At 49.9% G+C, this 14,330-nt stretch overlaps 1 protein-coding gene across 1 annotated transcript; it reads right to left on the bottom strand.

Annotated features, from left to right (window-relative positions):
- Window positions 1-7,567: 7,567 nt before the first annotated feature.
- Window positions 7,568-8,872, bottom strand: ALTATR162_LOCUS5002 (uncharacterized protein; the record flags this gene model as incomplete). Its single annotated transcript, XM_043312618.1, has 1 exon — window positions 7,568-8,872. The coding sequence occupies one exon, from the start codon at window positions 8,870-8,872 to the stop codon at window positions 7,568-7,570; it is 1,305 nt and encodes a 434-aa protein (XP_043168553.1).
- Window positions 8,873-14,330: the final 5,458 nt, after the last annotated feature.

Raw genomic sequence — 14,330 nt, 5'->3', positions numbered from 1 at the left:
TGTTGTTGAAGCGTTGAAGTACCCGGCTTGCGTCCATCGGCCATACGCCTGTAGCTTCAAAACTCTTTAATATGAGATCGTGAGTCATTGTAGAGCTCCACGCCGGCCAAAAGTGACGATAGAAGTCCTGTTTGGTGATCTTTGAGAGGCCTTGGGTTCGCTGGAGGTGTTGAGTTAGCTCCTCAGTGTAGTGCTTCGAAAGCGGCCCAAAAAGTACCACATCCAATGGCTGTAAGCTGTGGGTTGAATGGGGAGGATACACCATAACTATAATACGTTTGGCTTCACAAAACTCCAAAAATTCGGGCGTAACGTGGCTGCCATGCCCGTCAAGGATGAGAAGGCGCCATTGACGGCGAGCTTTGGCTGCTGTATGACGTTCAAACACCTGTTGAAGCCAGGCAAGACCCAAGTCGTTGTTGGACCATCCCGAAGCTGAGTGGGATATAAATATTTGGTGTTGTTGGGTCTCCAAAGGTCGTGAACCCAGCTTGATTGAACCCCAGAGGTGCCCTGGTAGATGAGAGCGGGCGGCAATGCATCTCCAGAAGCACATACGCAAGCTATCAGCGTAATCCATTCTCTATTACCATCTCTCATCGCCTGGGTACGCTCTCCCGCCTCCCAAACTGCCTTGGAGAAGATCCTCTTCCTGCGGTTGGCGATACCGACAAAGAAGCCCTTCTCATCCATATTGTACGTATTGCGCTCGTCAATCCTGTATTCCACCATCTTGGAGTGCAGCAAGTTGAAGTACAACTCGTACTTATACTTGCTGTCAGCCACGTGACGCTCACGATCGATACCGGTGTCCCATTTGGTGATGAGCTTGTCGGGATGACGACGGCGAAACCGCTTAACCCAGCTATCGGAGACCTCTTGCTGCGCAACAGCGCTTCCGAAATTCTTCAAAATACCACCTGTAGGCGGTAGACCATCTCTTGTAGCTCTCTCTATGTGACTGACAACCTCCTCCTCTTGTTGTGGGTTGAGTCGTTGTTGATTTGCTATTTTGGCTTCACGGGTGCCCTGCGAACCCTTGTGCCGCCGCGACAGCGTTGTTCGATCAACTCCGAATATTTTTGAAACTTGGCGGTACGAGAAACTATCTCCAGCCTCACGCGATTCGATATATTCAATCGCTTCTTGAATCGGGTCCATGGTTGTGGAGTTATGACGCGTTGAAGATGGGACGACGCGCAATGTTGGGATGGTGGGGTGGCTCGTTACGCGACCTGGCTCGTCACGCGCACTTTTAGTGTACCGTGTCCGTGCATCGAACGCCCGGAGTCACTGAACGCCCGGAGCGCAACATCTACACCATATTTTAACGCGTAATAGCTCAACACCATGTCAGGATTAAATGATGCACTAGCAGCAATAGATGCACTAAAGCCAGGAGAGAAACTTGTATGTACTCATATTGCAGAAAATCATGGTGTGTCGCGCACGACGTTGTCGCGCGCGCACCGAGGCGTGCAGGTCCCCCGACACGTCGATGTCTTCAGCAACCGCAAGCTCAACGACCAGCAAGAAGATGATCTAGTTAAATATATAGAAAAACTCACCGCGCGTCACTTGCCACCTACAAGGAGTATGGTGCAGAATTTCGCATCTACAGTTGCGCAGGGACGCGTTTCTGAGAGCTGGGTTACGCGCTTCCTCCACCGTCACCACGATCAACTCACATCTCAATGGACCACGGGCATGGACTCTAATCGCCACAACGCCGAATCAGAGTACAAGTACAAGTTGTACTTCGAGCTTCTGCAGCAGAAAATCACTCAGTATAGTCTTGAGCCTGAGCACACGTACAATATGGATGAGAAGGACTTCGCTATCGGGGTGCTGGGCAGGTCAAAGCGCATCTTTAGCAGGCGTCAGTATGAGAAGAAGGAGGTTAGGCAGGCTCGTCAAGATGGCTCACGTGAGTGGGTGAGCCTGTTGGCAGCGATTTGTGCGGATGGTACTGCTCTTCCCCCTAGCATCATCTTCGCGTCGAAAAACTCTACTATCCAGAGCCACTGGGTGGCGGATATTGAGGCCGGAAAACACACTATCCACGTGGCTTCTTCACCCTCTGGATGGACAAACAACGACATTGGACTGGCCTGGTTAGAGCAGGTGTTTGACCGTTATACCAAGCCTAAGGCGAGGTTGGAGTACCGCCTCTTGATTGTGGATGGCCACGGGAGTCACCTGACGCAGGACTTCCTCGAATACTGTCACCAGAATCGGATTATATTGGCAGTGTTACCCCCTCACAGTACCCAGACTCTGCAGCCGTTGGATGTAGTCTGCTTCAAGCCTCTCTCTTCAAACTACAGCAGCGAACTCGATGACCACCTCCAGCAATCTCAAGGTCTATCCCCACTGTCAAAACGTGACTTCTTCAACCTATTCTGGCCTGTCTGGGTCAACACGTTCGAAGAAAACCTCGTAAAGAAGGCCTTCACAGCCACCGGCATATCCCCGGTAAACGCCGACGTTATCCTCGATAGATTCCGCCACACTACTCCTGAGACTTTAGCATCAGTCTCCTCTGCTTCTACGGCCTATTCTGCAGAGGATTGGCTCAAAGCTTGCAACACATTGCGTGCAGAGGTGAAGGATCCGCGCAGTGCAGGTGCTCGGAAGCTTGGTCAAACTATCCATCACCTATCAACCCAGGTAGAGCTCCTTCACAACGAACTTGATGGCTTGCGCAAGAATCTATACCAAAAGAGGAAGCGTCAGAAAGTACCTAGTAAGCAATTGGACTTGCAGCAGCATCAGGAGTATCATGGTGGAGCGATGATGTGGTCACCCAGAGCCTTCCGAGAGGCGCGCGCTCGCGCAGTGGTTGCAGAGCGTGAGAAGGAGGAGGAGGGGCTAAAAAAAGCTGAGATGAAGGAGTTGGCACATGCTAATAAGTTATATAAGGAGAAGATTGCAGAAGAAAAGCGTGTGGCGCGGGTAAAGGAGAAGGAGGAGCGAGATCAGGTTAAAGCCAAGAAAGCAGAAGAAGTAGCAGAACGCAAGGCTGAAAGAGAGCGTCAAAAGCAAGCTCGCGACGCTGAGAAAGCTGTACAATTATCCCAAAGAGGCAAGCGCAAGGTTCCACAGGTTGCAGCACCTAGAAAGAAGCAGAAGTGTGGTGGTGCGGCTGCTCGTAGTCAACCTGTTGTTCATGAGCGTTCCCCAACTCCCAAGACAAAAACGAGCAGCCGTGGCCGCAAAATTAAACCAAAAAAGGTGTGGCAGGCATCAACATAATCGCATAGGTCCATAGTCTATTACTACAAAGATTCTCGTAATAATAGCTATTGAATGTGGCTCTATAACCTCGTTTCTGTGGTGGGCATGAAGGTGCCGGAGCGGGCGTTCGGTGACTCCGGGCGTTCGGTGCACGGACACGGTACAGTGTCCGTGCACCCAACGCCCGGAGTCACGACGCCCGCTCCGAGCCTTGAAGCCCATCACAGAGATGAGGCTACAGAGCCACGTACAATAGTTATTACTACGAAAGTCTTTGGTGGAGTACTCTATAGACATATGCGATCAAGTTCCTCTATATATATTATTTATATAAGGTGGCGGTGCGGCCGCTACGTGTAGTGTGGGTTCGCACGGGCGGAGGAGGCGTCGCAGGCTTCGGGCGACTACGAGCACCTACAGCACGACGCGCAGGCTTTGGTTTGACTACAGAAGCTTTTGAGGTTGTAGATTTGCCTCTTTGGGACTGTTGTATACCTTTGCAGAGTCGCGAGCCTGTTTAGCAGCGGCTCTGGCAGCCTTCCGCGCGTCTATTGCTCGGCGTTCCTCTGCCTTAACCTTTGCACGCTCTTCCTTCTCCCTCGCCCGCTTTTGACGCTTCTCTTCCTCAATCTTCTCCTTGTATAGCTTATTAGCAGCTGCTAACTCCTTCATCTCTGCCTTTCTTAGCTCTTCTTCCTCCTTCTCTTGCTCAGTAACTGCCATGCGGACGCGCGCCTCTTGAATAGCTCGAGGAGACCACACTATCGCCCCGCCGTGATACTCCTGGTGCTGTTGCAAGTCTAATTGCCTGCTAGGTTGCTTCTGACGCTTCTGTTTTAGGTATAGCTTCTGCCGCAAGCCTTCTAGTTCGTTGTGAAGGAGCTCTACCTGTGTCGATAGGTGGTGGATAGTTTGGCTAAGCTTCCGTGCACCTGCACTGCGAGGATCCTTCACCTCTGCATGCAGTGTAGTGCAAGCTCTAAGCTAATCCTCTGCAGAATAGGCTGTAGAACTAGAAGAAACTGAGCCTGAGTCGCTAGGTGTTGCGTGGCGGAATCTATCCAGTATAACGTCAGGGTTCATCGGGCTTATCCCTGTGGCAGTGAAGGCGTTTTGTATAAGCTCTTCCTTAAATGTGTGCACCTAGGCAGGCCAGAATAGGTGGAAGAAGTCACCTTTCGTCAATGGCGATAGGCCTTGAGACTTCTGGAGGTAGTCATCGAGCTCGGAGGCGTAGGCGGAGGAGAGTGGCTTGAAGCAGACTACATCCAACGGCTGCAGCGTCTGTGTACTATGAGGTGGCAACACAGCGAGTATAATTCGATTTTGATCGCAGTAGTCAATGAAGTCCTGCGTTAGGTGACTCCCGTGGCCATCTACTATCAAAAGCCTGTAACTTCTGCGCGCCTTTGGCTTTGTATAGCGGTTAAATACCTGTTCAAGCCAAGCCAATCCAATATTATTATTTGTCCAGCTAGTAGGCGAAGAAGCCACGTGAATTGGGTGTGTTCCTGCCTCAATATCGGCCACCTAATAGCTCTGGATTGTGGAGTTTTTTAATGCGAATATGATGCTAGGAGGCAGAGCAGTACTATCTGCGCAGATTGTAGCCAATAAGCTCACCCACTCACGTGAGCCATCTTGACGAGCCTGCCTAACCTCCTTCTTCTCATATTAACGCCTACTGAAGATGCGCTTCGACCTTCCAAGTACCCCAATTGCGAAGCCCTTCTCATCCATATTGTACGTATTCTCTGGCTTAACGTCATACTTAGTGATCTTCTGCTGCAGTAGGTCAACGTAAAGCTTATACTTATATCCAGACTTAGCGTTATGGCGATTGGAGTCTATACCCGTCGCCTAGTGGCAGGTGAGTCGGTCGCGGTGACGGTGCAGGAAGCGTGTAACCCAGCTATCAGAGCAAGGATCCTAGGCTACTTTAGACGCGAAATTTTGTACTATAGCTCTCGTAGGTGGCAAGTGACGCGCTAACAGTGTTTCTATATACTGCACAAGGTCTGCTTCTTGTTGTGGGGTGAGCTTTCGTTGGTTTGGGTCAGCGACGCCCTGAGGGACCTGCACACCGCGGTGCGCGCGGGACAACGTTGTGCGCGAAACACCGTGTTTTTGAGCAATATTTGTATAGACAAGTTTATCGCCTGGGTCTAAATTACGAATCTCTGCAAGCGCATCTTGCAGGCCTGGCATGGTTGTTGAGTTGTTACGCGTTGAAATACTGTGTAGATGTTGCGTGCCGGGCGTTCAGTGACTCCGGGCGTTGGGTGCACGGACACTGTAAACGCACGGGCCCAACAACAACATGAGATCACAAGATAGGTATCTTCTGCAACACCACACAACTCCATCAATATGAGGTCATTTAGCGCCAAAATTTCGGGAAATCGAATGCCAGGTGGTGAATTATCAGAACGCCAATGCGATTTTATCTTAGCGCAGGCAGAGGCTGGTGCAGCAACTAAAGAAATCGCCAACGCGCTCCGCTGCACACAACGCGCTGTACAGAAAACGATAGCTCGATGGGAGGCCACCTCTAGCACCACCACGCGCGATCGTACAGGCCGTCCACCTATTTTAACTAGTAGAGACCGTCGTCGGCTGCTTCGAATCGCTAAAAAAAAGCCCCTGGTATAGAGTACCATGAGCTCCTCAAGGAGGCTGGCCTGTGGGATGGCCAGGAGGCCTACCCTAACGTTTCAAAGCGTACAGTGCAACCCGCCCTTGAAGAGGAGGGCTACCGCAAGTTTCGAGCAAAGCGCAGACCAAAAATCAATAGATCTACCGCCAAACAACGTCTTAAGTTTGCTCAGGATTGGCGTAGCTTCGACTGGCACAGGGAGACTCTCAAATTTAGTGACGAGTGTAGCCTCGCCTAAGGCTCTGGCCACAACACTCAATGGGTATGGCGTTACCAGTGGATAAATGGTCACACAAGATGATAGAGGAGGTCTCTACTGCTAGGCAGCCTGCGCGTATGATCTGGGGCGCGATATGGATGACACCAGGAGGTCGAGTTGGCAGTAGTCCTCTAGTAATCATGACCCGCGATACACCATCAACGCGCAACGGATATACGGCCTCTAGCTACGTTAAAGCCCTCGATGAGGGTCTCACCGATCAGTACAGACCTGGCGAGTGGTTTATGCAGGACAACGCACCTATTCACACTGCTGCACTCTCAAGAGGCTGGCTCGAGGAGCATGGTGTTGCAACGATTGATTGGCCCCCTATTCTCCTGACCTCAACCCTATTGAACACTTATGGTGGACACTCGAAAGGAAGGTCCATGAGCTCTATCCTGAGTTTGATACGATAGGAGACTCGCCAGAGGAGTGGGTGAGGTTTGAAGCTGGTTTGAAGGAGGCGTGGGTGGCTATACCTAACACTCTGATCAAAAAGCTTATCACGTCAATGCCGCACCGCCTCCACGCTGTTGAACAAGTAAATGGGTATCAAACAAAGTATTAAGATTAATGCGATTAATTTGCTGCCCTCAATTGAATATTTGAATGTGGTTCTATAGAGTTGCATAGCTTTGAAGTTTGCAATAATAGTGGTGTTGGTGGCCCGAGCGCATAGCGCGAACAGACTTCTGGCACCCGATTGTATCTCTAGGGGGTTGGCTCAAGCGGCGATCGTAATTTCTCGAAAGGGTTTAGTTTTGGAATAGGGGGTATTCCGTGCCACCATACCTGAGTAGGGCTGTCCCGCCGTATCATATCGGTTAGGTCCCTGTCACGGTAACCACCGTGTTTCCCTTGACACCTACACGATATCACAAACGCTGGGCGCGTATTGAGCACCCAACACCTGTTGATTAGCTGAGAGCAGCTGAGGCCCGCGCTTTGCGCACGGGCCCTACCTATATTTCCTCGCCGCCTCTGTATTCTGCTTCTGCTTCCTCACGCAACGTCTTGTATTCCACTAGATATCGTACGTAGCCACAAGTAACGCTCCTAGTAAGCTATCAAACACGTGCTCGTAGCATCTTGTGACACCCCCGCTTGGGTCATCCTCTAGGGCTCCATCTTGCTGATCTTCGACGCCTATCTCAACTACTTGACGGACACTTACCTCAATTACCCTGTGAGAGCTTTGGCAGCAAACACCGTCATCCTTTTTGCAGCTAGGGTTGCCGCCCTTGCTCACTCAGTATGTGTTTGATGCTCTTGGTGTGAGTTGTGGTAGTTTGATTGTCGGCGATAGTGTCTGCCTGCTAGCACCGGCTCCATTCATTTACTTCAAGTTCGGCCGCCTAACCCGCGAAAGATACAGATGTGCACTCACTTAAACCAATACTCTTATATCAAAATTATACGAATACAACTTTCTGTGTCCGTCCACTGAATTCAGTGCCAGTGTGGGAAACTTTCTGTACTTTACGGCGACTAGGGCTGTTCATTTCGAACAAAGTACATATCGCGTCTGTCGCTTCAGCTTCCCAATCTAGCCACTGGCCACTTGCTTTACATAGCATATCAATCCTGACAAGCAACTTCCAGCAATAGCACAAATATTTCTTCAGCTCATCTGTATTTGCGGAATGCAGTGGATCGTCACGAACAAACATTCGCCCTACGGGCGTGTAATCTGCCATGCTCATGATATGCAAAGCGAGCTCGGTAGGTAGCCCCATCGTTTTTATCAGCTCCAACACAATGGGAACATCCGCCTTTGAAGCCATGTATATGCCCTTGAACTGGTCATCAACAAGGTCCGAAATGTGGATCGTCCCGAGATGGCTCCTCGGTTGGCGCTTGTATGGGAAGTTGGTAGACTCGACATGGAGCATGCCGCGCGGTATGCCGAAAAATTCGCGATGTGGATATGTGTGTGCTTCGTAGTGGCCCAGCCCGTAAGAGACACCCGTGCAGCACAACAACATATGCTGATATGCTGCTGTCAGCCGATAATCGTACAAGTCCGGCTGGAATGTTGTTCGGTTTGCCTTGGCTTGTTCCTGAATGAACGCCTTACGACTAACTGGGTTATACAGCTCAGGCTTGAGAAACATCACATTGAGGCAAATGTATGCCTGAATTGCTGAATCTTTGAGCTTGCTTAGGCCGAAGCCCTGCGCATTCGCATACTGATTCTCATCCCAAAACTTGTGAAAGTATACAGAGGGGTGCGCCGCCAGTCGCAATAACGAGTCCATCTCTCCATGTAGTAGCATTGCTTTTGTTTGTTCACAAGCGTCGTGAATGCAGTCGCACATTTCGCTGTCTCCCGGGTATGTATCGGATACAAATCGTCTAGTGGTACACTCGAATGAGGAAAGCACACCGCCGAGAGAGTCGGAAGTGTGTGTGGTATCAAGTTTGCCTTTGTATCGAAGCACTGTCCTGGCCATCTTCTTGATCGCATCTTCTGAAATAACCTTATCGTCCAACTGAGGGGGTACCACGAGCACATCGTATTTTTTGCGTTCAATTGCGGAATATTTTGACAGTGCACGATCAAAGCCGCCGACAAAGTACTGCAGTTCCTTCTCCTGGTGGGGCCTCGTGTTGCGCAGGTACAGATTTGTGATGCCGTGGTTGCGTGGATTGCAGTGCTTGTATTTCAGATTGTCGACCAGTGTCTGCCAGGGAATGATATGTGCCTGGTGTGCCATGAGGATAAACGATCGATAACACAAGACTTTGTAGTAGTAGTATTCTATGTACAAGACTTTATGAAATGTGGGAGAACACAACAAGGGCCGGAAGCACAGAGTCATCGATTAAGGCTGCCAAGCTTTCGTAAGCAGTGCCGCGTGCCATTTTAGACACGCTAGACTGCGTAGTACAGTGTCTGTGCGCGGGTCGAGCCACCCCAACAACACGAGATAGAGAAAAAGATGAGGCTGTACAGCCACTCACAATAGCGATTATCACGAGATTTCTTAGTGTATTAATATACAGATATATGCGAAGCTCTCCGTCTACTCAGAATATTTCTTAGGTGGTCGTACTAAGCGTGTGCAGGTGGTCTTAGTTGGAGGAGGCGGCAGCTCAGGTGCAGCTTCAAGCCCAGTTTGAACACCAACAACACAACAACGCTTTGCTGGAATTTTGTTTAGACTGTGTGGAACTTTTCGCTTAGACTTTCTAGCAGTATCGTGAGATTTTTGTGAGGTTGCAGCTTCGCGTTGCTGTTTCTTGAGCGCCCGAGCTGCAGCTACTTCATCAGCCCGCGCTTTCTTCGCCTTGCGCCTCTCCTCAGCGGCTTCTTGTCGAGCCACTTTTGCAGCCTCAGCTTGCTTCTTCTTGTATAACCTTGCCGCCGCTTTCAGCTCCTTATCCTGAAGTTTTTGGAGTTGTTCAGCTTCAGCTTCGCGTTGCTTCGTCACCTCGCGTGCCTCAGCTTCGTGGAGCTTCCTTGGAGACCAGAAAACTCCAGCGCTATAGTACTCCTCGCGCTGCTGAAGGTCTAGCGTATTGCGCTTCTTCTTGTGCTTCTTCCTAGTGGTAAGAGCGTCTCGTAAACCTGCGTTTTCTTCGCGAAGAAGCTTGTTGTTGACTAGTAGCGCCTCTACTCTCCTCAGCAGCTCTCTGGCTTGCGCTCTAGCTCTATCCTCAACTAGCTCGTCAAGCAAGTTATAAAACTTTCTGCGGGTATCGCTGCCGCTGCTGTGTGAAGTTTCTGAGTCATAATCTTGTTGCAGAGCGTGGTTGTTAAAGCGCTTTAGTACACGCTCTGCGTCCATCGGCCACACGCCTGTAGCTTCAAAACTTTTCCTAATCGTCGCTGACTTCATTGTAGAGCTCCATGCCGCCCAGAAGTTTATAAAGAAAGCTTTCTTTGCGCTTATTGGGTGTCCTTGCGACTGCTGGAGCTGGCCATTGAGCCTTGTAGTGTAGTGCGTCGCGAGCGGCGAGAACAGCACCACATCAAGCGGCTGAAGGCTGTGGGGTGAGTGTGGGGAAAAGACAGCAAGCAGGATTCGATTAGCGTCGCAAAAAGTCAAGAAATCCTTAGTAATGTGGCTGCCGTGGCCGTCGAGGATCAGAAGGCGCCATCGCCGTCGCGCTTTGGCTTTAGTATAGCGGTTAAACACCTGTTCGAGCCAGGCAAGTCCGAGGTCATTATTTGACCAACCTGAAGGCGAGTTGGAGAAGAAAACCTGATGTTTGCCGATCTCTACGTCATTAACCCAGGTCGATTGAATCCCAGAGGATCCCTGGTAGATAAGAGCGGGCGGCAGTGCCTCTCCAGAAGCGCATACGCAAGCAATAAGCGTTACCCATTCTCTATTGCCATCTTTAATTGGTTGAGTATGTCTCTCTTCCTTCCAAACTGCCTTACTAAAGATACGTTTCGAGCGTGAGGCGATGCCGACAAAGAAGCCCTTCTCATCCATACTGTACGTATTGCGCTCATCAAGGTCGTACTCGCGCATCTTAGCGTGCAGTGTATTGAAGTATGCCTCGTATCTTTCTCTACTGTCAGCTTCGTGGCGTTGACGATCGATACCGGTGGTCCATTTGGTGGTGAGCTCGTCAGCGTGGCGCTGAAGAAACCGAGTAATCCAGCTCTCAGAAACCTCCCATTTCGCAACCGCGCTGGCGAAATTTCCTACCATCTCGCGCGTCGGTGGTAAGCCTCGCCTTGTGAGTTCTTCTATATATTGTACAAGCTCCTGCTCTTGTTGTGGGTTGAGTAATAGCTGGTGTTCTGCCTGGGCTTCATAGTCGACCTGTTTGCCTTGGTGCCTCCGCGACAGCGTTGTTCGATCAACACCGAACTTTTTTGCGACTTGGCGATACGAGGGTTTATCTCCAGCTTCGTGCGATTCTAAATAATCAATCGCTTCTTGAATTGGGTCCATATTGGTAAAGTTATGACGCGTTGAAGTTGGGATAATGATATTGGTTTGGTGTTCGGGTGGCTCGACCCGCGACCTGGCTCGACCCGCGCACAGACACTGTAGGTAACTTTGTATTGTTGCGCTACCCGTGGAAGTCGTTTTTTCTATAGTGTTTGATGATCCTCCGCACCTGCTTAGGAATCCCATCCACCTACTGATTAATTGCCTTAATAGGCATACGCTCCTACTCTGTCACCTACTGCTGCTTACACTGCTTTGCTGTACAGCTAAGGGTGAAGTTCTTAGTCACGTGCCGCTGAATCTATAGCTATGCATGCTCTGATGCGTTAATCTCTGGCGAATGACCTGGCTACCACAACCTCTCAACCTTCTCTACAGCGAGGTAGTCACGAGCAATACGTGATTTGTGAGCAGGAGCACCATCCTGAAGTAGTATACACTTCACTCCCTTTGCCTTGAGTGAATTAATCCATGGGGTGACCTTCTTAAGTGCTCCTTTACGGTGCTGGTACCTATCTACACCACCATGCGCTCAGTTGCCACGCTTGTAATCCATAGTTGAAGGTACATACTGCTTCTTTCTAGTGTTGTACTGGTGGTTGACGTTACTCTTACCTATTTGTGAGAGGCTCTGCCGCGCGTAGAGCTAAAGTTTGTTCTCCTGCTTCTAGGTATCCACATTCTCCTGCTTCAATTGCACCTCTGCCTGCTGCTTTTCTGCCTCAGTTTCATGGTGATACACATGGCAGGGACCTTTATAGTTGTAGCAAAAGGAGCCATAGAACTGGAGAGCGCAGTCCTTGCGGTTGCGGTCATGTTTGACTCCTTCATCCCATCTCTCTTGCTCCTTACACCACGTTCTTTGCATGCCACGCTCCTCACCTATCCGCGCTGGCGTCTCGTCAGTATACACCACCTCGCGGAAGTTGAAGCCATTGTTATCATACTCTTCGTGAAGGTCTGGGTTGTGTTGCAGTGCCCATTCATAGCGTTCCTCCTCTTGCTCGTGAGTGAGTTGTTGTAAGCCCAGGGTACCTTGCATGGTCACGTGGACTATCCAGCGACCAATCAGCCCACTACTCTATGTATATAAGCTTAGATCACAGACCTCTCGGTGATCAGAAGAAGAATACACACAATCTACCTACAGTTATGAGCCCGGCCTAATCCGCTCTTTCTATTATTGAACCGTCCTACCTATCTACTCTACTGTCTTACCTTACTACAAGCGTCACTACCAGCATGTCGAAAAACACTGTTACCTCAGACATTGTCCTCCAAGGCCAAAGCAACTGGGAACTCTGGATCTTTGTTGTCAAGCGCACTGCTGAAGCAGGAGACGTATGGGAGTATATTGATCCTGACCAGATCCATCTTCCACTCCATAAGCCTGAGAGGCCTGTTCGACCAGCACCTACTGTCAATGCTGATGGATCTCCACCAACTCAGCCTACTCAACAGGCTCTCATGCAGTACAATCAGGATCTCAGCAACTACTACAAGGACATCAAAGAATACAGACGCTTGAAAGATAAGTTGGGACAAGTTGAAGCACACATTACTAAGACAATTCAGCAGGATCTACTCTATCACATCAAAGACAAGCCAACGATCTATGAGCAGATAAAGACGCTTCAAGAACTCTACTCTCCAACGACTGCTGATCAAGAATATCGCGTTCAAAAGGCGTACGAAGCAGCCAAAGTCCTACACGCTCGACGATCGAATATCGAAGACTGGTGCAGTGAGTTCATCACAGCCTACAACCGTGCGAAGCAACTTGATCTACCTGAAGTACATGGCTTCCGAGCACACAAGGATCTCGTACGAGCTGTGAAGCAAGTTGATGCTGCATACGCTGCAAGTGTCTCATTCAACATCTTCAAAGCTGAAGAGACATGGAATTTAAATCGCAACGTGCCTATACCAAACCAGTCGCAGCTGTCTACCATCCTCGCAAACTTCCTACGCTATCATCGAACGACACACTCAAGGAAGACAAACATTCATGGAGGTGTATTTGGAGCTACTTTGAATGGCCAAGAATCTCCATACAAGAAGAAGAGATCAAGAGGTGATGAGACACCATCAAAGCCCTGTCTATGTGGAGACAATCACTTTTGGGGTCAGTGTCCATACATTGACACAGCTCTCAGAACACGAGGATTTGTTGAAGACCCGGAAAAAGCCAAGAAGATTACGACATTTGAGAAATCAGACACAAGAGGCTTACTGAACAAGATTCGGGAAAAGAATCGGCGCCACAAGAAGCATAAAAGCAAGGAAGCTGATAAGCGAGTCGAACCTGATTCGATCGATATCGACGCCGGCGATCAGCCTACAGACCGATCCATACACAACGCATATGCAGTCTTTTCGTCCGCATTCAACAATCAGCTAACATTCCGACACTATCCGCTCCTCCACTCATGGACGCTGGATCCTGCCACTGATGTCCACATCTGCAACAACCCTGCTGAATTCCAGTGGAAGGCCCCAGCAGCTGACGACGACATTGTCCTAGCAGGGGGTTCAGAAATGTTGATTGAAGCATGGGGAGAAGTCACAATACCTCTGTTAACACCAATTGGCATCAAGACAACAACGCTGAAACGAGTAGCGCTAATCCCATCTTTCTTCACCAGCCTGGTCTCTCTCTCACGTCTCACGTCATCAGATGTCCACTTTGACTCTGGTCGAAACGTTCTGTACCGCGCAGGAACACCCCAGAAAGAAGTCGCAAAGCTTACTCAATTGGGAGGTCACTGGCTAGTCGTGCATCGCTCTCAGCCTACAGCACTACCCACACAGCATTCAGCCTTTGCAACCAATCAGCGCAGGCCTCAGTACTCAGCCTTGCCACTCAAGCCTCGATTGCTCACAAAGCCACAGCTTCATGTCTTGCTAGGACACGCAGGCAGTGATGCTATCGACCAGCTATCAAGCCACGTCAGAGGCATACTGCCACCTACAGGTTCTGCTCCAGCTACGATCAACTGCGAAGAATGCTTGCAGAACAAGGCACACCAGATTATCTCACGTCGTATTGGACACGAGGTTGGCGCATCTCGTCCTTTCGAAACAGTAGCCATCGACCTCATCCAGCTTGACGTCACTGGCTACAACGGACATCGATACGTTTTCCATGGATTTGACCTATGCACAAAGCTCAACTTTGTGTATACAATCGCAAAACGCGACAAGGCAACGCTGCTCAAAGTCCTTACTCGCCTTGATCGATCTATCAAGCGCGAATTCAATA

This window comes from Alternaria atra (assembly GCF_907166805.1).
Source record: "Alternaria atra isolate CS162 genome assembly, contig: 24, whole genome shotgun sequence".
NCBI lineage: Eukaryota > Fungi > Ascomycota > Dothideomycetes > Pleosporales > Pleosporaceae > Alternaria > Alternaria atra.
The sequence above is the reverse complement of the archived record's forward strand: the minus strand, read 5'-3'. Positions and strand labels throughout refer to the sequence as shown.